A 24553-nucleotide genomic window follows, 5' to 3' on the forward strand; every position below is an offset into this window, starting at 1 on the left:
ATTTAGGTCTTTGATCCATTTTGAGTTTATTTTTTGTGTATGGTGTTAAGAAAATTGTCCAGTTTCATTCTTTTGCATGTAGTTGTCCAGTTTTTCCAGCAGCATTTATTGAAAAGACTGTCTTTTCCCCATTGTATATTCCTGCCTCTTTTGTTATAGATTAATTAACCATATAGGTGAAGGTTTATTTCTGGCCTCTCTGTTCTGTTCCACTGACCTGTGTGTCTGTTTTTGTGCCAGTGCCATAGTGTTTTGATTATTTTAGCTTGTAGTACATTTTGAAATCTGGGATTGTGATACCTCCAGCTTTGTTCTTCTTTCTCAAGATTGCTTTAGTTATTCAAGGTCTTTTGTGGTTTCCTACAGATTTTAGGATTATTTGTTCTAGTTACGGGAAAAATTCTATTGGTATTTTGATAGGGATTGCAATGCATCTGTAGACGGCTTTAGTATGGACATTTAGTAATATTTTTCCAGTCCATGAGCATGGTATATCTTTCCATTTGTTTGTGTCATCTTTAATTAATTTCATGAATGTCTTATAGTTTTTGGAATATAGGTCTTTCATATCCTTGGCAAAATTTATTCCTAGTATTTTATTATTTTTGGTGCAATTGTGAACAGGATTGTTACTTTCATTTCTTTTTCTGTTACTTTGTTATCAGTGTATAGAAATGCAACAGTTTTAATATTAATTTCGTATCCTGCAACTTTACTGAATTTATCATCAGTTTTAATAGTTTTTAGTAGAATTTTTAGGGTTTAGGGTTTTTGATTATTGTATTATATCATCTTCAAAGAGTAAGTTTTACTTCTTCCTTAGCAATTTGGATGCCTTTTATTTCTTTTTCTCGCCTGATTGCTGCCGCTAAGACTTCTAGTACTTTGTTGAGGGGAGAGTGAACATCCTTGCCTTGTTCCTGATCATAGAGAAAGAACTTTCAGTTTTATACCATTGAATATGATGTTAGCTGTAGATTTTTCATATGTGACCTTTATTACATTGAGGTATGTTCCCTCTAAACTCACTTTGTTGAGTGTTTTTATCATGAATGGATGTTGTATTTTGTCACTTGCTTTTTTGCATCTATTGACATGATCATATGGGGTTTTTTTTTTATCCTTCCTCTTGTTAGTGTGATGTATCACATTGATTGGTTTGTGAATAGTGAACCACCTTTGAATCTCTGGAATAAATCCCACTTGATCATGGTGAATGATTTTTTTTTAATGTATTGTTGGTTTGGATTTGCTAGTATTTTGTTGAGGATTTTTGCCTCTATGTTTAGCAGAGACACTGGCTTGTTTTTTTGTTTTTGTTTTTTGTAGTGTTTTTGTCTGGTTTTGGTATCAAGGTAAATCTGGTCTCAGGTGGAATTTGGAAGCTTCTCTTCATCTTCTGTTTTTTTGGAATGGTTTGAGAAGAATAGGTATTAACCATTGAAGCCATCAGGTCCTGGACTTTTTTGTTGGTAGTTTCTCACTACCTACTCAATTTTATTACTAGAAATCAGGCTGCTAACATTTTCTATTTCTTCCTGATTCAGTTTTGGAAGAATGTATGTTTCTAGGATAGCCATTCTTGATCAGCATCAGGACTAAAGCCATGTGGCAGCCACGGTTTCTGCCCTCTGATTTAGCTGGCACAGAGGGCATGCATGTCGTATCATGTCTCCCTGTGAGCTTTAGTGTCCTCACTTTTCCTCCCTGACCAGGAGATTAAAGCTCAATTTTTTTTTCATTTTTAAAAAGTTACTATTTTTTATTTGAGAGGGAGTGAGAGAGTGCATGAGTGGGGGAGAGGGGCAGAGGGAATGAGAGAGAGACTGTAAGCAGGCCAACACGAGACTTGATCCCATGACCTTGTGATCACAACCCCAGCTGAAATCAAGAGTCCGACACTCAACCGACTGAGCCACACGGGCGCCCCGAAGCTCTGTCTTTTTAGAGAACCATGAGAGCCTGTTCCTCTCTCTTTTTATCAGCTGTACCTTACTCACTGTTAGTGGTGAAGGGCTGTAAGGACCTTCTCCTTTTTTGGTTAGGAATTTCTTTGTGTTCGCACTGGATATAGGGACGATAAGAGGTGAGATTACAGTGTGCCTGCATTTTGCTCATCCCTGTGGGTTGCTGTCTGTCTTGAATATGCATCATTTACGGGAGGAGCACTTGCTCCTAGTCCCAACTTTGGAACTAGAAAAATAGTCTAACCCATTCTGTGAGTTTTGTTCTAATATGTTATAGTTGTATTTTTATTTTCATTATGGGTAGCTTTTATTTCTAAATTAGTAATACTTATGTTTGGGAGAGCCTGGGTGGCTCAGTCAGTTGGGTGTCCAACTCTTGATTTTGGCTCAGGTTGTGATCCCAGGGTTGTGGAATCGAGCCCCAGGTAGGGCTTCATGCTTGGCATGGAGCCTGTTTGAGATCCTCTCTCTCTCTGTCTCTCTGTCTCTGTCTCTCTCTCCCTGCTTTTGCTTCTCTCGCCGGCTCATGTGTGCTCTCTCTTTCTCTCTCTCTCTCTCTCAAAATGAAAAATGTTGGGGCGCCTGGGTGGCTCAGTTGGTTGAGCATCTGACTTTGGCTCAGGTCATGATCTCATGGCTCTATGCTGACAGTTCAAGGCCTGAAGCCTGTTTTGGATTCTGTGTCTCCTTCTCTCTCTGCCCCTCCCCCGCTCACACTCTGTGTGTGTGTGTGTGTGTGTGTGTGTGTGTGTGTGTGTGTGTGTGTCTTTCTCAAAAATAAACAAATATTAAAATTTTTTTAAATAAATACAAATGAAATGTCAAAAATTAATAAATTAGTTATGCTTATATTTGTTTTTATAATTGTTAGCTTTACTTCCGTTCTTAATTGAATTGCTTTTCATTAGTCTTTCCATTTTATACCATGCATTTTGGTTCCTTGATTTCCTTTTGTTCATTACTTTTCATGCCTTCTTATCCACTGTTTGTGCATGAACTTTCTGGAATTCCTGACACTTTTGTTCTCTAACGTTAAATACTAAGTTTAAAAATCTGAAAGCATTCGTTAATCATAACTTTTTCTTTCACCTTTGGTATTTTACTGCAGCTCTACCAGGAACCTCAGTTGATTGACATCTCCACTCTTTTTTTTTTTTTTAAGCTTATTTATTTATTAGAGCGTGCACATGCAAGCGAGGGCACAAGTTGGGGAGGGGCAGAGAGAGAGGGAGACAGAGGATCCAAGGTGGGCTCTGTGCTGACAGCAGAAAGCCTGATGTGGAGCTTGAACTCACGAATCGTGAGATCATGACCTGAGCCAAAATCAGATGCTCAGCCAGCTGAACACCCGCGTGCCCTGACATCTCCATTCTTATCCATCACTCTGTACTTGGTTCCCCCCCCCACCCCCCTTCTACTTAGGATTTATGGCCAATCGTTTCACTCAGCATCCATCACCCTGCACTTGGTTACTTGGTTTCTTTTTCTTTACCCCCAGTCTATTTAGGATATATGGCCAATAATTTCACTTTTGCTAATACCCGAGACCAGTGGTTTTCAAACTGTGGTCCCGGGATTTCTGAGGGTTGATGGTTAGAACCCTAGAGCAGACTAGGTTACCTGTGAAGAGCTTGTGGATTGAGAATAGATTTCTGGCTCAGCCCTGAGATCCTAGAGAATAATGGTGTTTTTTGTTTTTGTTTGTTTGTTTGTTTCTTTTAGACGAGTAATATTTAAAGGCTGGCAGGAAAGGCAAGCTAGTGTTGGAGACTGGGTGAACAATCAGAGAAGGAGGACCTTTGCTGAGATAGAAGGTACTGCTCAGAGGTCAGGTGAAATTATGAGAGTGAAATTTGGCCTCTAGGTCATGGCTGACCGCTGTCAGGGCACCTGACGTTGGGCGGTGGACATGAAGTCCGATCCGTGGTTGGAGGAGGAGTGAGCGGTGCCCAGTGCGAATGTGCAGGTGTCGGCCATACAGGGAGGAGAACAGGGGAGGTGTTAGAGCCCTTAGAGCCCTCGAGCCTCTGTCCGTTCTGCCCGCGGCCCCCTCAGTGGCCGAGAAGCAGGCTCCCCCCACCCCCCCGTGCTTGAAGGCCGCTTCACCTTGCCTGCCTCCCACTTCCTTGTGTTCTCTACGCCACTTCCCGCCTCATTCCCCGTGTGCCTGCTGTCTCCACTCCCCACGTGTAACTCTTCCTAGAAGAACGTGCTTCTGTTTCACTGAGAACATAGAAGCCCTCGGAAGGGACTCTGTCGTTATGATGCTGCCCCACATCTGCACACCTGCCCGCCATGGGACTCACGTGTTCCCTGCTCTCCTACTCTTGCTCCTCCTCCTTGTGAGCAGGGGCTTTCTTTCTGGTTCCCCAACCTGGGCGTGTTGGCTTAGCAGTTGGCCTTTTTCTCCCTTGCTTCAATAATTTTTCTCTCTGCTGGAATATGATTACAACTGTGTGTAGCTTTTCTCCTCTTAAAAAAACCCCTCTTCGCAGGCCTCGTCCCATTTCTTTTTCTTCCCTTTCCCATAAGTTCCTGGAAAGAACTGGCTACATTTTGTTTCTAATTCTTCCTCTCTCTTAATCTGCTTCAGTCGGAGTTTTACGTTCAGCACTCCAGAAAAACCTCTCTCGTCAAGGTCACTGACGACCTCCGTGTTGCTAAATCCTGGTGTCAGTTCTCAGTGCTCATCTTACTTGGTCTGTCAGCAGCATTTGACACGGCTGATGATCCCCTTTTCCTACACGAACTTTCTTCATGTGGCTTTCAGGACGTCACAGCCTCTTGTATGCCTCCTACCTGCTGACTCCTTCTGTCAGGTTGGCTTCTAAGTATTGGAGACTTCTGGGGCTTGGTTCTTGGAATTCTCTGGCTGCACTCACTCCCTAGGATGGAAATCCCATCTGGTCTCAGGGCTTTAAATGTCTATCTGCTTGTGTCCCCCCTGGCACCCCCCACCCCCCACCTTAAAAAATCCTAGCCAGGCTCCTTTCCCTGGATTGTACAGATTTCGTATCCAACAGCCCATCCAGCCTCTCCACCTGAGTGGATAAGAAGTATTTCACCTGCATCAGTGTAAACTGTACTTTTTAACTTCCAACCCAAAATGACTTCATCATAATCTTTCCCGACGCAGGAAATGGCCACTGTCTCTTTCCGGTTTCTTAGGCCACGCCCTCTCAAGGTGGTTTTCAAAACCTACCCCGAACTTGATCATTTTTGATAAGTCCACACACAGCTCCATGTGACCTCTGCTCTGGATGATTGGTGGACGCTCCTGACTGCTCTGGCTGCTTCAGTTATTTTCCCCACTGTACCTAGAGTGAGCCTTTTCCCTCTGTCATGGATTCTGTCTCCCTCTGCTCCGAGTCCCACCACGGATTCCCATCTCACTCAGGGTAAAAACCAACACTTTACTGTTTGTGAGGACTGGCACTTGTTACAAACTTCTGCACAACAGGTGCGCTTTTTGGAACAAGAACACAGCAGTGAATAAAACCAAGTTCCACCTTCGTTGAGCTTACATTCCAGTAAGAAAACAGCTAACCAGTCAGTAAGCGGTCAGTGGAACGGACGATGACTTTGTGCTGGGTTAGGGGCACGGGGAGCGCCGGCAGGGGCGAGGGGGCACACCTCACACGTGACACCTGAGGAAAGACTGTGGGAGAAGACGAAGCAAGGCACGCAGCTGTGTGGAGGGAGGGTATTCAAGGCCGAGGTCTGAGCCGAAGAGCTCTGTGTGTTCAAAACGCTGGAGGGAAGAAGTAAGAGATGAGATCTCATCTTCCTGCTCTTAGCTCCCAAAAGTGTACCTGGTGTACCGTAAGCTCACAACAAGTAGTTGTCAAATGAATTTCAGTTAGTGTCTGTCATAAATATTCATGCCCTGTCCGTTTGATCCCTCTGGCTCTAACCTCGTAAATCAGTTTCTGCCCAGTCCCCCTTCTTTCCTTCCAGTGCTACCCAGACTCATTCCATTGTAAACAGTCTTCCCTGACCCTTAACGTCTTCTTGACGAAGATGTTCTATTCCTTTACCAATAACCGGTTTCCTTTTTGACCCATTTCCTACACTCCAAAGGATTTTGGGAGGATGTGGTGATGGTGTTGACATTCTCGTAACCATCTGGAGTTCTCGGTGGGTTCCCAGCAGCAGGCCAGTTTGATGCTTTTTACTCTTGGCTCCTTTTTGGTCACTGTCAGTATGTCTCCTGTCATTCTCCCACTTGTCCCGGTTGTGACATGAGGCTTACGGTCTTCCTCCATTCTCAGTTTGTCATTTCCTAGATGACATGGTACAGTGGATGTTCACACCTAGATCTAAGGTCATTTTCCATCCTGTGGCCAACATCCACTGTTCAGAAATCCATGCGGAGGGGTGCTCCCTAGACTATCAGCACCTGGAATGGTTTCGTTTGAGAGTCTTCAAACTATTGGTACCTTGATCCTAGGATCTTAGCTCTAGTAGGACTTTATTTCTAGCACACTTGGTCTTTGACTATGATGAGATCTCCTGTTTCATGACCCATCTTCTTTTATCTATCATCCCCATAAAATTAAATGGAATTTAATTTGAATTTAATATTAAAAAAGTTTCTTATTCAACTGGTGTTTATTTTGATATGTGGTATATTTATTGAATGATTATTCCCCCCCACACACATTGATTTGTGATGCCTCTTGTATGTAGAACAAAATTATATATATTTTTATATAATAGAATCTGTTTCGTTGATCTGTCAAATTGTGGCACCAGCACACTCTTTAAATGTTATTGAAGCTTTGTAGTATGTTTTGATATTTGGAAGGGACAGTAGTGTCTCATTGACTTTAGTGTTCAGGATTGTTGGTGACGATCTGACGCTTTACACTTCCATATGATTTTGAAAACAATTTGGTTAAGTTGTAAAAAGAAAAATCTTCATTGGGCTTTTTCTTCTCTGCTATGATATTAAAAACTGGGCTATTTGACTTAGTTCATATAAATTAGTATTTTATCAAAACTTTATATTAGAAATATATCTAAAAATTTTACTTTTTTAATAGATTGAATCTTTTTGCCTATAAATACCAAAGATGTATCTTTTATAATCTTAACAAAGATGTGCGACAAATGTAAATGATCTGTTAATTTTTTTTCAGATATGTTTCCTTCTTTTTGCCGTTCTCTACGTTGTTTCCTACTTCATCATTACGAGATACAAGAGAAAATCAGGTAAGTGGAAACATTGTAATTAAAACTTAGATTTTCATGCCAACTGATGTATGGTATTTGGCCTGTGCAGTGCCCGCCCGCATGGTGGTGTCTGTATTTAGTACGGCCGCGATCGTGCCACCCAGTTGCCTGGTCCCGAGGGCACTGACGGTACGGCCAGGGAATCTGCCCACTTGCGGGGTGGTCACCCTCTTAGACCCGAGCCCTTGTTTACCACTGTTCTTACATCCAACTAAGATTAGTGTGTGGCTCTTCAGCATCTGGGAAATTCTAGAGTTTGTGAGGATGTATGGGTCCTTGTGACTGGCTCTGACTTTGAACATGCATATCCCCATCCCATCCTTTCTCTGACTGCTGGACTATCTTTACCTTCTCTAGTTAATTTCACAGGTTCTGTGCCAGGGTTTTGTAAGGACCAAAGCAGTTGCCTAGCTGCCTTCTAGTAAATCTCAGCTGCTTCCTGTAGATCACAGGATTTTCCACCTGTGATGCTGGGCTGATTGTAGTGCCATATACATACTTAAGGATTCTGTATATTAAATACTCTTTCTGTCATAATAGTAAACTAATTAGAGTTTTGAAAGCAATTGGGAAATAGTGCTTGCTCTAGTGTTTTAGTTTGACTCTATGATTACACTAAAATACTTCTTGGAGTCTGTAATTTTTCAAAAATTTGAAGACCTGCAGATTCAACACAGTATCTTAACTATTAAAATTTTTTTTTTAACGTTTATTTAGTTTTGAGAGACAGCATGAGCAGAGAGAACAGCATGAGCAGGGGAGGGCCAGAGAGACAGAGGGAGACACAGAATCTGAAAAAGGCTCCAGGCTCTGAGCTGTCAGCACAGAGCCCGACATGGGGCTCGAACCCATGAACCATGAGATCACGACCTGAGCTGAAGTCAGATGCTTAACTGACTGAGCCACCCAGACACCCCAATATCTTAACTATTTTTCAGATATTTTGGGATCAGGTTTTAATGATTGTGGACACAGAAGGAGGGGGAGAGAGAGTAAATGAATATAAGTGCACTTTTAGGGGAAATTAGGGGATGATGAACAGAAAAGTTGGAGATTTATTAGATGATTTTTAGAGTAATGGCAGGGAGGGGTGATGGGTACCCTGGCCACAGTCGATTGTGGGGAGAAGAAACGAAATGGTTATGAAGCTATTAAAACATTCTTCAGTAGTTGATGGTTGATTGAGTGTGGACACAACAGTATAAAAATTGTGACTGTATTGTTTTATGGTCCTTTTGGTTGTGAAGTTATTTTGGGCAGCGTGTAATTAAGAATGGGGATTGGACTAAGAGAATGGCTCAAATGTGCCCTTGACACTGGAGCAGCTGGACACTCATGATTCCAGAGACTTATGTAGAGAGCCTTTGAGGACAACCCCAGTTAGGTATCGAGGAGCAGGAGGGGCAGGGGTGTTATGTAATATTCTTGTAATTGGATCATACTGTCTTTAGCTGGTAAGTTTACGTGGGATGACAAAGAGGGTTGACGACCATGAGAGAGGGAGAGGGAGGTGGGTGAGCTCTGGGGCAGGGGGCATCTGCTACTTGGAAAAGATACAGAACTTGATACTTTTCTGTCTGTAACTTGAACAATAGTTATGAAGCATTGAGGCAGTGGTATCTAAGTGGTTTAGAATGGTCCAAGAGAATCTTCATTATTACCACTAATGATGACAAACTCAAAATATAGAAAAGTACATGTTCTCAAATTCTGAATTCTAATTTTATAATAAAAATTTTTGTTGGATATTATCAACTAAAACATTTCATTCATTAGCAACTACAATTTCACTTACGTTATATGACAATGAACTTGATAGTGGTCCTAATGTTCTACTGAGTTTTATTTTCTTGAGCACTAAATATTTGGAAAATTTTAATTTATATAGAGTATTTTTGTTAATCAGGATTCTGGTTAATCAAAACACTCTTCTCTAGCTGAATTCTATCCTGCGTGATTTAATGAGCTTTGAATTTGGATCCATGCTGAAATGAACAGTTGCTTTTTAAAAATCATTTCTGTTCAATAATCACTTTAAGTTTCTATTTTTGTTTATAGTTTCTGATAAATGAAACATTTTATTGAAGATAAAAACTTAACACCTTACACATTTTTACAGATGAACAAGAAGATGAAGACGCCATAGTCAACAGGATTTCGTATGTATTTTAAAATTCATTTGTTCTGTTTCTGATTCTGAAGTCATAAAGTTTTCAAATTTAATTCACACTTTTGGGCATAAATGTGGAAAAAAATTCACCTAATGTATTACAATGCTTTTTCTCCATATTAACCCTGCCCTTGGAAGCACGCATAAACAAATATACAATTGATTCTTGAACACTGGGGGGTTAGGGGTGCTGGCTCTGTGCAGTTGGAAATCCGTGAATAATTTTTGACTCCCCCAAAACTTAACTACTAACAGCCTGCTGTCTTACTCATAACATAAACAGATGATTAACATGTGTTTTGTGTGTTATGTGTGTTATGTACTGTATTCTAACGAGTGAGCTAGAGAAAAGAAAATGTTACTAAGAAAATCATAAGGAAAAGACATTTACAGTACTGTCCTGTATTCATTAAAAAAAATCGCTTATAAGTGGACCCATGTGTTTCTAATCCATGTTGTTCAAGAATCAACTGTACGCGGATAATTGAGGATTGTCTCCAGTTAGAATTTGCTGGCTTGAGGAACCGACGGTTTTACCTTCAGAGGTTTTAACCTGGAAATGGGCTTATGGCTGGGAAAATTCCTGGGCCACAGGAAGGAAGACTCGGGCTGTTTGGTCTGCGGAGAAGACTGTGACAGTCTTGGAATAGGGAGCAGGTGCCTGTTCTGGTTAATTGAACACTTACTGGCTGTGAGCAGGGAGATGGGCTCAGGTGGTTCTTTAGGCTCCGTACAGCTCTCTTCCTGCGTCTGTTTGCTGCTGCTGTTATTGGCGAACCCTTTCATGTTTTTGAGGCATCAAACTGGATGGAGGGCAGTGAGTTTCTTTCTGTCACATTTTGCTTGATTAAAATTTGAAATCACACAGCTGCGGCTACATAGGAGAGTATCTTATTCTAACTCTTTTTTATTGATACTTGAAACACTTTTGGCATAGTTTTGAATTTATAGAAAAGTTAGAAATATGAAAAAGAGCCTCCCCCCACACCCCAAACCGTTTGAGAAGTTGCTGACTTGGTTCTTCATTTCCTTGGGATACTTTTGTATATAATTCCTATAAACAGTGCATTCTCCTGTGTACCTACCATACAACTATCAAAACAATGAAATTGATACAGTACCACTCTTGCCCCATTCAGATTTCCCAGTTGTCCAGTAATGTTCTGTGTTGCAAAAGCACCGTGTTTGGAATCCACACTGCACGTAGTTGTCCTGTCCCCACCTCTTCAGTATTTCCTTGACTTCCCTGACCTTGATACTTTTGAAGATCACAGGCCAGTTGTTTGGATTTGTTTTTTCATGATTAATGTCAGGTTATTCATCTGTTGCTGGGGCAGGGGGAGGTGAGTAGGAGGGAGGAGGAGAGAGAGAGACCACATGTACTTGTACTCACATACACAGGTACTCTCAGGTATGCTGGAATAGTACTCGGCCATGAAAAGGAGTAAAGTACGGACGCATAGTGCAGCATGTAGGACCTCGAAGACATCATGCTAAGTGAAGAAAGGCAGACACAGAAGGCCACAGGATGTATGATTCCGTGTATGAGAAGTAGCCAGAATAGGTAAATCCATCAGTGTCATATGTGTCCAACCGGGGATGGAGGGGAGGGCAGAATGGAGAGAAACTGCTTACTGAATACAGAGTGTTTTTAGGGGTGATGAAAATGTGGGACTAGAAAGAGGTGGTGGTTGCACAACACTGTGAATACATTGAATCCTACTAAATTGTAAGTTTCAAATGGTTAATTTTATGTTACGTGAATTTCACTTCAGTAAAAAATACTTCCAACTAGTAAGTGACTTGAATAGGGCTGATTTGATTCATAACTGAACAGTGAATATAAATGGACCCTGCGTTACTAGACGTGGTAATTTAAATGATTTTACATGCCCTAGGGAAAACATCTGTAACTTTATACTGGGGATTCTTGCTCTGTGGGTTTAAAACTTAGGCCCATAACTTGATTTATATTTACAGGATTGGGGGTCTTAGTTTTATTCCTAACATCATGACATTTGTGAAAATTCTTAAGTGATTCATTATTTTTCTCTGTCTAAATTACGGCTCCCGTAAAAACAGCGTAGTTCACTTACCTCAGGGAGCTACAGCGAATCACAGACCGAGTAAAGGCAAGGATTCTGTCCCAGGTGAAGGAGCTGTGACATGGGTGCCACTGTCCTCTCCGTGTCGTCTGCGCTCCATTTTTGGTGGCAGGTCTGCGCGTGTGCATTTGTGGCTCAGTAATTCCTCATCAGGCCAGAACACACACACTTCGGCTTTCCCCTTGGCTGCACTTCGTCTCCTTGTGCGGAGGCTCAGGAGCCCTGCGCTCTTCACCCCGCTCCTCCCCGCTCTGCTGTGGCCGCTGTGTGTCTGGGGCTTTGGGTTCTCCCCGCGGGCAGTGCCCGTGTCGTGAGACTGGAGCAGACCTGCCCTTCCTGCAGGCCGACGGGTGCGCACTGACAGTAAAGACTGGACAGAGCCAGGGCCGGTCCGGTCCCTGACCCCTGCTCCCAACGACCTCTTGGGCTTCCGCTGTCTTTTGTGTTCTTGCTTCCAGACGGAATGAGTGAGCGTGGAGGAGGAAGGCAGATCCGGGTTCAGATTCTGAACTCAGGATCGACTTGAGTCCAGAAGAGATCGAAAAACAAGGATTTGTTTTCTCTGTGTGAAGGAGAGTTGCCGCTCCACTCTCGTGCCGTGGTGTGGATTAAAACACCCACGACACAGTCGTGAGCCGGTGCTCGGGGCGCGGCCCGTGGGAGCCCAGCCTCCCTTCTCTCCACCATCTTGCTTTGCCTCGCCGCCTCCACCAAAGAGGAGGTGGAAGGCAAGGCCTGCCTGCGAGGAGCCAACAGAAGTCCTCAGGTCCTAAAAGAGGAACCCGAAAAGAGCTCGGACGAGTTCTGAAGTGTGCCCGGCAGCCCCGGGGGCCGCTGTAGCAGGGTCCCCACTGCGGCCTCAGCTCTCCCGTGAGCACGGAAAGCCTGTTCCCTGGGCGTTCTCACCTCCCTTTACACCCACCTTTGCTTTCTCCTTTACCCTGTGTTCTGTTCTCTCTTTGTATCTACTCACGCCCCCAAAGTAACTATGCAACCAAAAGTTCCATTTCCTGAGAGCTGCTGTCAGCTAGTTATGTGATTTGATTTAGAATAAAGTAATTGATATAAAAATAGAATGCCTAACAGCTGAAACTTTTGTGAGCCTCTGCAGGTGAGTGAAGGGCCTCCATGCAGGAGGTGGGCCGAGCACGAGGCGCCAGAGCCCGGGGTGGGGGGTGACCTGGTGTGGGCTCTCAGGGTCTGAGAGGAGGGAGGGCGTTTTCCCTGTGGAGGGAAATCCTGACAGGGGTGTCATCTCGAGGGGTGATGAGGAGCACCCACGTGTGTTCAGGGGTGCTCTGTCACGGGGTCCGTGCCCCGGCAGTGTGGCAGAACCCAAGTAGGCTGAGGAGGGTGTCCCCGGAGGGATGGCCTGGCATGGGTGTCAGAGGTCAGTGGGAGGGAGGCAGGACAGTCCAGAATGGGGACTCACCAGAGCAGGAGGGCGCCTCTGCATGGGGTGGGGGTGCCAGATTGCGTCCACGGCATTGGTCCATCAAGGGTAACGGAAACCATTTGCGGTTAGGGGAGAGGGAGCGAAAATGAACAGAGTTGTTGCGTTGCAGTTGAGAGTATCAGTGTGGATTCATGGTTTTCGGCATAGAGTTATTGAGCCAGATCTAGACGTAAAGGTGGGTTCACGTAAGTGTGTAAATGCACAGATATGCGTGGTGCCTCAGCCTGTTCACTGAGAGCGCAGCACCACGGTAGCAGTGAGTATATTTAGCACCCAGATCCTCACTGCTAAGTGTGATTTTCCGCTGACAGGAGCCAGGGCTCCCTGAGGGAGAAGCTGACTGCAGGGCTGGGGCGGGGAGGAGTTCAAGGCTCGTTTCGTGCACATGGTGCTGCTGCCGGAATGCAAGGAAGGGCCCCAAGATCTGTGCTGGAAAGACAGGTCAAAAGGACCTGGAAGCCTTCGAGGGCTTTCACATCGGTCAGGGACACTCTGCGCGTCAAGATAATGATTGTCATGGATCCCACACAGGATAAAATAGAACAATCTTGGGTTCATACTGTTCAGAATCAGTAAATGAATACATTGTTTGACAAGGAACAGGATATTTTTCCTAGTTTCTAATTTAGCTTCCCACAAAATACGAATTAAAAGGGAAAAGAATAACGTTAGGGCGGACAGCCCTGGCAGGCGGCATCCTGACCAGTGATCGGGCAGAACGTGACCACAGTGGGGCAGGCAGGAGTTCTGGGCCACCTGGTAACCTGCAGAGAGAAGTGTGGAGTGTGGCTTCTGTGATGCTCCTGGCTCCTGGAGTTGAAGATGAGAGGGGTCCAAAGCCGAGCTGCTAATCCCCCCCGGCTCCAGCTTCAGCCTTCTCTGTCATAGTTGGGACCAGCTCCACCTTCCCGTTCTCAGACTAAACACCCAGAGTCAGCCTTGAGCCCTCCCTCTCAGCCCTCCCTCACCCCCCAGGAAGTCCCGTGTGTTCCGTCCTCAGAATCTGCTCCCTGCAGAAGGTGACATTTCTGAAGCTGTACTCTAACCTGAGGGACGCTTCCGTAGGTCTGTAAGCTATGACCACTGCTGCCCTTTTTTGACTCCATAGGGACCCCTTGCCAGCGGTTACCTGCACTGCCTCAGCCTTTTCTGAGTAGCTCCGGTCCCGCTGCTCACGGATCGCAGCGTCTTGTCTGTATGTCCAGAGCCCAGTCACAGGACCTGCAGTGCAGTAGATTGAGGACGTGTTTTGTGGAGAGTTGGCATCATTGTTATGGTGACCATACATTCAGCATTTTCCGGATCACTCATGATTTCAAATACTGTACCTATTTGCATTCATAAGCTTACTTTTTTGTCGGATTACAGGTCCTGGTTTCTGATTTGGAAACTGTGGTTGGTCTTTTTGCTGGGTACGTGGTGGGTGTCATGTGAGCTGAGAGAAGTGAGGAGGGTGGTGCTGAGGGTGCTTCATAGGGCATGTGACACAAAGGGGACCCTGGGGGCAGAGCTGACTGCGCCCAGGGACACGGAGCCATGAAATACATGGTCTCTTGGGGTGCGAGAAGGCCAGGTACCTCCCACTGTAGGTGGGACTGTGTTGTGGAACACGCTGGAATAGCTGTGCGGGACCTCGCATGCGGAGATTGTGGGTTGACCTGATTTGTAGCATTGGAAGGAAGAAATGCTGGCGGTCAGGGCAGCTTCCTCACTTGGCTTGCGAGGACAGAACCAAAGACGCACGCTTCCGGTCACTGGCTGGCCGTTCCAGAGCTGGCAGTGGACTGGGATGGAGACTCTTCCAGTGCTTTCCCCGGGAAACATGCCCACTCGGCCAAACAGCTTGTGAGACTTCTGTGTCTGATTTGTCTGTGCTGTGTTTTTGGTACGTGTCACATGGTCTGCATTTAAACACTTACCGGCCATTTACTGAACGGAGGTTTCCGGGTCGTTTTGCCTTTGAAGTAGGAAAGCAGTTCTGCTTGTGGCCACAAGATGGCGTGGGCCTCAGTTCCTCGAGTAGGTGTGTATTAGGAACGTTCAGCATGACTTTTTCTTAAATCTTCATACGTTTGTTTTCACATTTTCCTATATTGACTTTAAAGGGATGGATATTAAATTAAGGTTCCATCTCTAATGTTGGTGAGGTTATCTTTTCTTTTGCCTTGTTGGTCTTAAAAAATCTTTAGATAAAAAATGTTAAGCATTTCGGGCATGGATAACTGAGAAAGTGAAAGCCCCTTAGAATCCTCCTATTCTATGGGATTGTCATATATTATGCTAGGGTTTTTTGGGAGTTTTTTTTGTATCTCTGTTTTCCTGTGTGTATGTATGTGTTTTTTGAGAGGGCTGGTGTGGGGGAAGCATGTTTTTTATTTATTTTTCATGCTTTTTCAGTTTTTTTTTTAAATTTATTTTAGACATCTTTCTGTATTAGGACATATTAGCAACATCTTATTTTTAAAAATGCCAAAATAGTGTTTTACATATCTTTAATAGTAGAATACTGTTTAATAGCTCCCTACTATTTACTAGTATCACTTATTTTGCCTTTACTCATTTTAAGAGGTAGCTGACCATTGGCTTTGTAAGTTTTCTTCTCTTGAAATAACCATTTTGGACTGATTTGTTTTTCCTACTGTCTTCACAAGTACTTTTTCGCCTGAGTCAGTGTTTGCATTGCTCTTACGATCTATTTGCCAAAGTTGTTAATTTAACGCCATCGTGAAATAAATACTTAAATTTAAAAAAGGAAAGAGTCTATGGCATATTCTTTGTAAAATGTACGAAGTACTCTGTCTTCGGTGTGTGAATCTTTTAGGGCCTGCTCGTTCAAGTTCACGGGCTTCTCATGGGGTGAGGCGTTGTGGAGTGTGTCTAATTGAACATCTCCAGTCACACAGCATCGTTGGTCTCCTGGTCTCCCAACTACATACACTTAGTGAACACTTCTCCCAACTACACTTAGTGAAATTCTCATGTAACTTTTTGGATTAAGAGATGTAAGAGTTTTCGTCCTTTTTGAATTTGTACCATATTCCTTGCCTTTTCCAGTCGCTGGTGACAGCCGTCTCTTCTCTTCCAGGTTGTGTTTGAGCACGTTCACGCTGGCGGTGTCGGCCGGGGCGGTTTTGCTTTTACCCTTCTCCATAATCAGCAACGAGATCCTGCTCTCCTTTCCTCACAACTACTACATTCAGTGGCTGAATGGCTCCCTGATTCATGGTCAGTATGTATTGCTCATTATAATCACAATGAACGTTTTCGTTTTTTACTGCCCTGTATTTTTCGATTTGCCTTGTCTTAATTTGCTGCCTAATTTGCATCTGCCTCCAATAAACCACGAGTCCCTCATAAAATCAGAAAACCAGATTTTACTTACTATTCCTAATCTTAGTTGTGAAAGGCTTTTCTGTTTTACTTAGTCAAGAAGCAGTGTTTATACTTAACAATGATTTTGATAAGTATTCATTTAAGTATTTATTCAAAACTGTTTTTAATTTAATTTCATTTTTTACTTTTGTTTATTTTAGAGAGAGAGAGTGAGTTGGGAAGGCGGGTGGGGAGAGAGAGAGAGGGAGAGGGAGAGGGAGAGGGAAAGAGAGGATGAATCCCAAGTAGGCTCCGTGCTCAGCATAGAGCCTGTTGTGGGGCTTGATCTCACAAACCTCAGATCATGACCTGAGCCAAAATCGAGTCAGATGCTTAACCGACTGAGTTGCCCAGGTGCCCCAATTTAAATATTTAGCAAGAGACTTCTGGTTTATTTGGATATGTGAAAAGAACTCAGCCTCCATTTGAGACCAAAATAGTAACCATAGTTTTCTACTTTAATTTCCTGTTAGTAACGTTTGTCATTTAAAAGTGTATAACAGAAGGGGGAAAACTTTTTTGTCAGTATAGGCTTTAAAATTAATGGTTAAAAATGGTTAAAAAATGACTGACTGGGGCACCTGGGTGGCTCAGTCGGTTAAGCATCCGACTTCAGCTCAGGTCATGATCTCACGGTTTGTGAGTTTGAGCCCTGTGTTGGTCTCTGTGCTGACAGCTCGGAGCCTGGAGCCTGCTTCGGATTTTGCGTCTCCCTCTGTCTCTGCCCCTCCCCTGTTCGTGCTCTGTCTCTCTCTCTGTCTCTCAAAAATAAACTTTAAAAAAGGAAAAGGGACTGACTTATGATGGGCAACATAGTATATTGCTTGGAGGCCAAATATACCTGCTTTCCAGTCTTGACTCTTCCATCTTCTAGAAATTTTTAGTGAAGTAAGATATTTTAATTTTAATTTATAAAATATATTAAAAGATGTAATACATAGATCTTTTTTATGTTTCATTGCCCTTCCCCCTTTTTTTCATACTGTGATTTCTTTATGTGTGAAACCCATCAACTTTTTAAATGTTTTATTTATTTATTTATTTTTTGAGGAAGGAGAGTGTTCACACATGAGTTGGGGAGGGGCAGAGAGAGAGGGAGAGAGAATCCCAAACTCCCAAACTGGTTCTGTGCTGTTAGTGCAGAGCCTGATGCGGGGCTCAATCGCATGAACTGCGAGATCATGACCTGAGCCTAAATCAAGGGCCAGATGCTCAACTGACTGAGCCACCCCAAAACACATCAGCCTTTTCTTAGATTTTTGTAAATGTGTTCTAGTTATTTTACTTTTTAACTTCATTTGCTTTTTAGATTGATGGAATTATTAACATTTTTATATTGTCCAGTCTTTTGTCTTCCCTTTGGTCTAATTGTTTTGTGTTTAGAAGATCCTTTCCCTCCCTGAGATGTGACAAATACTGTCTCCCCCCGCTCCCATTTTCTAAAAATGATTTTGTTTATGCTTAACTGTTTAATTCATTTGGAGTTTATACAGACAACTCCCTTTTCTCTTACCCCTTTGTGTTGAAAGAAATGACTACATTTGCTGTAGAATATTTGGAAACCAAAATGTATGGTGAAGAAAATTGTTACTCCCAATCCCATAAGCATATAACTATTGTGCATTCATTCTGTGGCCTGTGGCCTTGAATGTGGTGTGTTCCTGTGAGCACAACGAAGTGGAAAACCCTCACGGACTCAGGGTTAGTTTGTATCTCCCCCTGTCCATACATAAGGGGGAGGTTTCCATGCCATTAACTACTTTTCTGTGCGATTTACAATATTGCCTGGAGCTGTGTTAATCATGGAGTGTTTCCAATTTTTTAATTAAACTGTAGTGTACATCTTTACAAATATTTGTCCATAGGATAAATTTCTGCGATTCACTTGCCAGGTAAGCATACTTGCAGAGGACTTGAGAGGATATTTCCCATCCGCAAAGCTGAAGTCCCCTGCTGGTTTCACGTTCATCGGTGGGGTGGGGGAGGGGCTCCTCTTCTCAGAATGCATCTTCACCACCTGTGGGCATCTCTTAAAACCTGCCAATTCAATAGTGAAACATTTCCCCTCTTAAATGTACATTTCTTTAATTACTAGTGAGGGTGGACACTTACAAAATAGAGGTCATTCATACTTATTTTTTAGTAAATTGACTACCTGTGATTCCTTTGCTCATTTTTGCAGTGTTTTCTCCCCTCTTTTTAAGTTTTTATTTAAATTTCAGTGATGTAACATACAGTGTAGTATTAGTTTCAGGTGTGCAATACAGTGATTCAACACTTCCCTACATCACCTGGTGCTCGTGTCAACGTGTGCCCCCCTTAGTCCCCATCACCTATTGCACCCACTGTCCTATCCACCTCCCCTCTGGTGACCGTCAGTCTGTTCTCTGTAGTAAAGAGTCTGTTTCCTGGTTTGTCTCTGTCTCTTGTTGCTACGCTTATTTGTTTTGTTTCTTAAATTCCACATGTGAGTGAAATCATACGGTGTTTGTCTTTCTCTGACTGACTTTTCCACTCTGCGTTATATCCTCTAGATCCATCCATGTTGTTGCAAATGGCAAGATTTCATTCCTTTTTATGCTTGCAGTGTTTTTTGTAATGTTTATTAAAATTTTTTAAATGTTTATTCATTTTTGAGAGAGAGAGAGAGAGAGAGAGAGAGAGCGAGCATGCACACAAGCAGTGGAGGGGTTAGAGAGAGAGAGACACACACAGAATCTGAAGGAGGCTCCAGGTTCCAAGCTGTCAGCACAGTGCTGTCAGCACAGGGCTGACGTAGGGCTCGAACTCGTGAACCGTGAGGTCATGAGCTGAGCTGAAGTTGGACACTTAACCGACTGAGCCACCCAGGCGCCCCTCTATTTACTTATTTTGAGAGAGAAAGAGCGAGCACCAATTGGGGAGGGTCAGAGAGACAGAGGCAGTGAGGGAGAATCCCAAGCAGGCTCCTTGCTGTTAGCACAGAGCCCGACACGGAGCTCGAACCCATGAACCCTGAGATGATGATCTGTTCTGAAATCATGAGTCAGACGCTTAACTGACTGAGCCTTCCAGGCACCCGTGCTTGCAGTGTTTTTTTTTAAGTAATTGATTGTCTGTTAGAGGTTAATTGCAAGCATTTTTCTCCCATGTATCCTTTAATACTACTTAAGCTGTTTTTTGACACAAAGAGTTTTGGTTTAATCACATATTAGAAATCTGGCCTTTATGGTTTCTGTCTTGTATGAAAGTAGGAGGAAATGGAGAGTCATGATGCTCTGAAGACCAAACGAGTTCAGTAAAATTAGGAGTAATTGTTAACTGAATAAAAAGAAGTTACTCTGTTGTTGCTTAGCAAGTGAAAAAACTCAGATAAGCAAACTGAAATTGACACAGAAAATAGTAAGTCATCTCCTGAAAGGTCACTTGTCATTATGAAAGGCAGGAGACAACCTGGAGAGCGATGGCTACGAATTTTTGGAGAGTTGTTTTAGATGACATGTTATTTGTTATTAGTAAATAGTTGGATAAAATATGATTTAGAAAATGGTTTTTGCATGCATTGTCTAATAAAATGTTTGAGGAAGACTGTTTGGCATGGTTCCCCCTGGCCCTAGCTTTCTGCGAAGCTGTAGGTACTGTGGTGCATACGTTTTGCCGGGTTGAGCTCCAGGTGTTTTTACCGGAAGTACAGGTGGTCTCAAGCTGGGCTAACCAGTGTGACAGGTGAACTGGCCCTTCTTTCCAGTTTTACTAAATAGAAATTGCATGTTCTACGTAATGACCTTACTTAATGACCTCTAAGTCAGGGTCATTTCTTTTTATTTTGTTCATGAACTGGAAGTAAGAGCTATGAACATATGACATGCCGTATGTGTGGAGGCCTCAACCCTGGAAGTCAATATATTTGTATTGGTTGTCTTTCTCGTTGTAATGTAAGGTGTGCAAGCTCAAATATTTTATTTTGTTTATAAATTAGGGCTTAGAACAATGATTCCCACATAGTGGTTGCCTAATAACCATTTGTTGAATGAATAATAAACAGTAATTTTGAACTCCAGTAAAACCACTTCTGCTGAAAGTTGGAGAACTAAGGAAGAGTCTTCTAAATGATGTCCTCTTAGGAATGGGTCTCAGGAGGCCTGGGCTGTCTGCCCTGGAAATCTTCCTTGAGGGTTTTGTGACCCCTGGCTTTGTTTCTGCTAATTCTTTGGTAGGTCTGTATCTTTGCTGCAGGTTGTGAATTTCATAAATCTTTAAATGCATCTTTCTCTTCTAAATTCATAGCTGTCTTTAACCTTGTTGATGGCATTCATGGGAGTGCTTATTATTAGTCCTTTGGATTGTCTTGGGGCTGCAGATTTGTCAACCTTGGACATGCTCGCTTCTTGGCTTCTAAAAAATCATTAAAGGGGCCAAATTGTGGTAATGCTAAGAGATGCCCTAAAGCACTTGCTGTGTTCTAGACACACTCTTCCTCGCCTCCATTGTGGGGTAGCTCCAGTCTCCCCTTGGTGGTCGGAACCAGTTATCCCAGCCAGCACAGGAACTCCCTTCCTTGCTGGTTGATTCAGAGGCATGAGGATCCAAAGTACTGGGCAGCGGTCTGAACTTCCAGTTCAGCGGGACCAGTGTTGTGTCTTCTGGTGGAAACATTCTTCCCTTTAGAGCTTGGACGTCTAGGCTAGCAGCACTAGTTCCTAAGGTTATAGGAACAGGAGGCAAAAGTTTTGCTAGTGGGCACTAGGGATAATAGTGAGTACCCCCATTCCTATTTCTCCCTCTTGATTCCTGGGCCTCGGAACCAACCACCATATTGGATACAGATTCAGGGCACTTGCAGCCTCCTGGAGTACCTTTCCTTAGTCCTTCGAAGCATCGCCACCTAGCTGGCACTGTAACTGGGTCTTCAGAAGGACATTCTATCTTTCTGTCAAACAGCTGCTTTGGGAGGTAGGAAACATGTAAGACCAGTGAATTATTATTATTTTTTTTTTTTTAACATTTATTTTTGAGAGCCAGAGAGAGACCAAGAATGAGCAGAGAGAGAGGAAGACACAGAATCCAAAGCAGGCTCCATGCTCTGAGCTGTCAGCACAGAGACCAACACGGGGCTTGAACTCATGAACTGTGAGATCATGACCTGAGCCGAAGTCGGACACTTAACTGACTGAGCCACCCAGGTGCCCTAAGACCAGTGAATTCTAAGGGCATGGGTCCACTGTAGCTCTTCTTTTCCTGTGAAGCATTGCTGTGATGATGGTGGACGGGGCAGTCTAGAAGTTCACAGATGGTAGTTTTGGCAGAAGCTTTGTGTTCAAGGCAAATCTGTATCTGAGTGTCTGTTCCAGTAAGGACAAAACGCTGCCCTTCCCATGATGGGAGTGGTCCATTTCAATAAATCTGCCACCAGATAACTGGCTGATCTCCCCTGGATGTGGTGCCACATTGAGCTCCCAGTGTTGGTTTTTACTGCTGAGTGATTAGGCCAGTTTGCTGGTGGCCACAATCCAGAGCCCAGGCTTAGCTTCCACCCCTGCCATCGTGGCCACTCTGTTCATGAGCCCATTGGATCGTGACAGGGGTGGCTGGGGAAAGAGGCTGACTGGTGTCCACAGGATGGGTAATCCTATCCACTTGATTATTAAACTCCTCCTCTGCCATGATCCCCTTTTGGTGAGCAATCACATGGGACACAAATTTCCTTGTTACCAGTTTTCTAATCATGTTTCTTCCTAGTCCCAGACCATCCAACAAAATCATTGGATATGACCCATGAATAATAATAATAATGAATAATAATGAATAATAGTAATAGTCACATGTCTGGCCATTTCTCCTCCCAGGCAAAGTGCATTACCTGCACATGCAATGCATTGGCAAGGTTTCCCTTCACTGCTGTCCTTCAGAGATGTCCCAGGGAGGAGCTGTGGTGCTGCAGCCGTCCGCTGTGGGTGAACAGGCCTGAGTCTTTTCTTCCTTTGTCAGCTGAGTGTAGGGATCTCCCCTACATACACCCCTACATGCACCCCTACAGGAGTGCATAGGTGCAGGTTCGGGGAGAGAAGTAGTGTGGCAGCAGTGGGGCCCGTGGGCATTTGGGTTACTTGTTCACGTAACTGATTTGTGCCTTCGGGACCCGCTTGGGCCTGATCGTGTGCATACCACTTCCTTTAGCTGATGGAGTGCTGCTGTTGCCTCTGTCCAATGCTACGGCTCGCTGGCTCAGATAGCGCCTTGTTCACGGGGGACAGTTCAGGCCACGTGGTTAGCTTGGAGGCCCGTGATCAAGTGTTCAGTCTCCGCTGAGGCCCGGTGACAGGCCAAGATGTGTTACTTAAGGGAGAGTGGTTATCTGTGCAGGATGGCAGGGCTTTACTCCGGAGTCCCAAGGGCCCGTGCCGTGGTCCATCTGTAGCACCTGTTGAAGGCTCCAAACAACATCCCTGTCTGCCACGGACACTTCAGGCACCCGTGGATTTATAGACCAGATGGCCTGAGTAGTAGAGCAGCTCGCACAGCGGCCTGTGCTTGTTGCAGAACTTGCTTTCGTTCCGGGCCCCACCGCAAACTGGCAGCTCTGGGTGTCACCTGGTAAATGGGCTGGAGAAACGCTGAAATGAGAGATTCGTTACCTTCAAAGTCCAAAGAAGCCCATGAGCATCGTGCCTGTTCCGGTTGTCGGAGGAGCCAGAGTCAGCAACGGATTCTTCACCTGAGAAGACATCTCTCCAAATGCCCCACAGCACTGGACCCCTAGAAATTTCACTGACATAGGAGGCCCCTGAATTATTCTTAGATTTATTTTCCACCCTCCGACGTGAAAACATCTCACCAGTAAGTCTAGAGTCGGTGCTACTTCTTGCTCACCAGATCCAGTCTGCAAAATGTCATCATTAGAATGGGCCGGTGGGACATTTTGTGGGGGCTCAAGATCCCTGCAGATTAAATTGTGATGTAGGGCTGCAGTGTTGGTGTGCCCCTGAGTACCTGTGTACCCAGGTACTAGGGTAAGTGCTGATTTACTCAAGCAGTGAAACCAAATCTGGTACAGCGGCTGCAGTTGGAGTCGCCACCTAGTGAAGCTCATGGTAACCCGCTGTCATTGTCCTGAGGTCCATCTGTCTCGGGGATGTGGGAGTCAGTGCTCCTGCACCTTTCAGATCCTTCATGGGGGCACTAATCTCTGCATTCCCTTCAGGGATGTGGTGTGGCTTTTGGTTTGCTATTTTCCTAGTCAGAGGCGGTTCTGGGGACTTCCACTTGGCGTTTCCCACCATAACAGCCCTTAGGACACAGGGCAGGGAGCCAGCGTAGGGATTCCGTCAGCTGTTAGGGAGATCTGTCCTTGTGCATTCCGGAACCGGGGATGTGACCGTGGACCGGGTTTGGAGGCCCCTGTGAGGCACGTGAGACCTCAGCTAACCCCTCATTGACCAGCTGACCCCAGAAGCCCTGCTCTGACAGTGCACCACAGTGACGTTTGGGGTTCAGTGTTTAGTAGTCCTCAAGAGGTCTGATGATCTCCTTTACCCCAGCGCAGTTCTACCGTCCATATTCATTTGTAAGTCATTTCCCATCCTGGAACATTCACGAGATTTTCTTGTTATCTTTCTTTTTTTTGTTAAACTTTTTGTGAATTTGGATCACCTGCTCCAGGACTTTCGTGCTGAAAATGTTCAATAGTCATTGCAGCGTGAATAAAAGTTATTTATTGTTTCATTAGGAACACCTTGGGAAAAAAGAACTTAATTTGAAATTATCCTATAAAATTGTCAGTAGGGGTGGTTTTGATCACTTTTGCCTTTAATGTGTAAATCATATGGATTGGAGGCTAATCGGTGTATTGATGATGCTTTAGTATGTATAACTACATTTAGTTTGAATTAAATACACTGGGTTGTGGACACATAGATTTGAGATGTTCCATGTTAACTGTATTATCTTGAAATGCCATTAACTTCTCTTGGCTTGGATTTAGTAACATAAAATAAATAAACTACTAACCTTAGTTCTAAATCCCTATCATGTAGCAAGATGTATCTCTGTCTACAATGAGAAAATGATTAAAATACCTTGAAAAATATGATCTGCAAAAATGATACTGGAGCTGGAAACAGGCAGGATGGTAATCCTCTGGTCATTGACGGTTTTGGCCCATGGTCTTTGTCAGGTGTCATGTGTCACCCGGATTCTGTGAGGTGTGTCCTGTCCACTTAGTGCTGTAATAACATGCTGGCAACTATAGTTATTGTAGGATGGTACAAAG

At 43.9% G+C, this 24553-nt stretch overlaps 1 protein-coding gene across 6 annotated transcripts in view; it reads left to right on the forward strand.

Annotated features, from left to right (window-relative positions):
• Positions 1-24553, forward strand: part of LMBR1 (limb development membrane protein 1) — a 152298-nt gene that overhangs the window by 24971 nt on the left and 102774 nt on the right. For 4 of the 6 annotated variants that reach the window (XR_003417566.2, XM_053217808.1, XM_027051208.2 and 1 more), the window contains exons 2-4: positions 7109-7181; positions 9322-9361; positions 16019-16158. Coding sequence is in view for 5 of the 6 variants with exons in the window: in XM_053217808.1 (XP_053073783.1) it covers positions 7109-7181; positions 9322-9361; positions 16019-16158 (253 nt within the window). In the remaining variant the exon portion in view is untranslated. Of the gene's footprint in view, positions 1-7108; positions 7182-9321; positions 9362-9836; positions 15854-15883; positions 15936-16018; positions 16159-24553 lie in introns of those variants that run through there. The other 2 variants (XM_053217809.1, XM_053217811.1) reach the window with 2 other exon arrangements.

This window comes from Acinonyx jubatus, chromosome A2 (assembly GCF_027475565.1).
Source record: "Acinonyx jubatus isolate Ajub_Pintada_27869175 chromosome A2, VMU_Ajub_asm_v1.0, whole genome shotgun sequence".
Lineage (NCBI taxonomy): Eukaryota > Metazoa > Chordata > Mammalia > Carnivora > Felidae > Acinonyx > Acinonyx jubatus.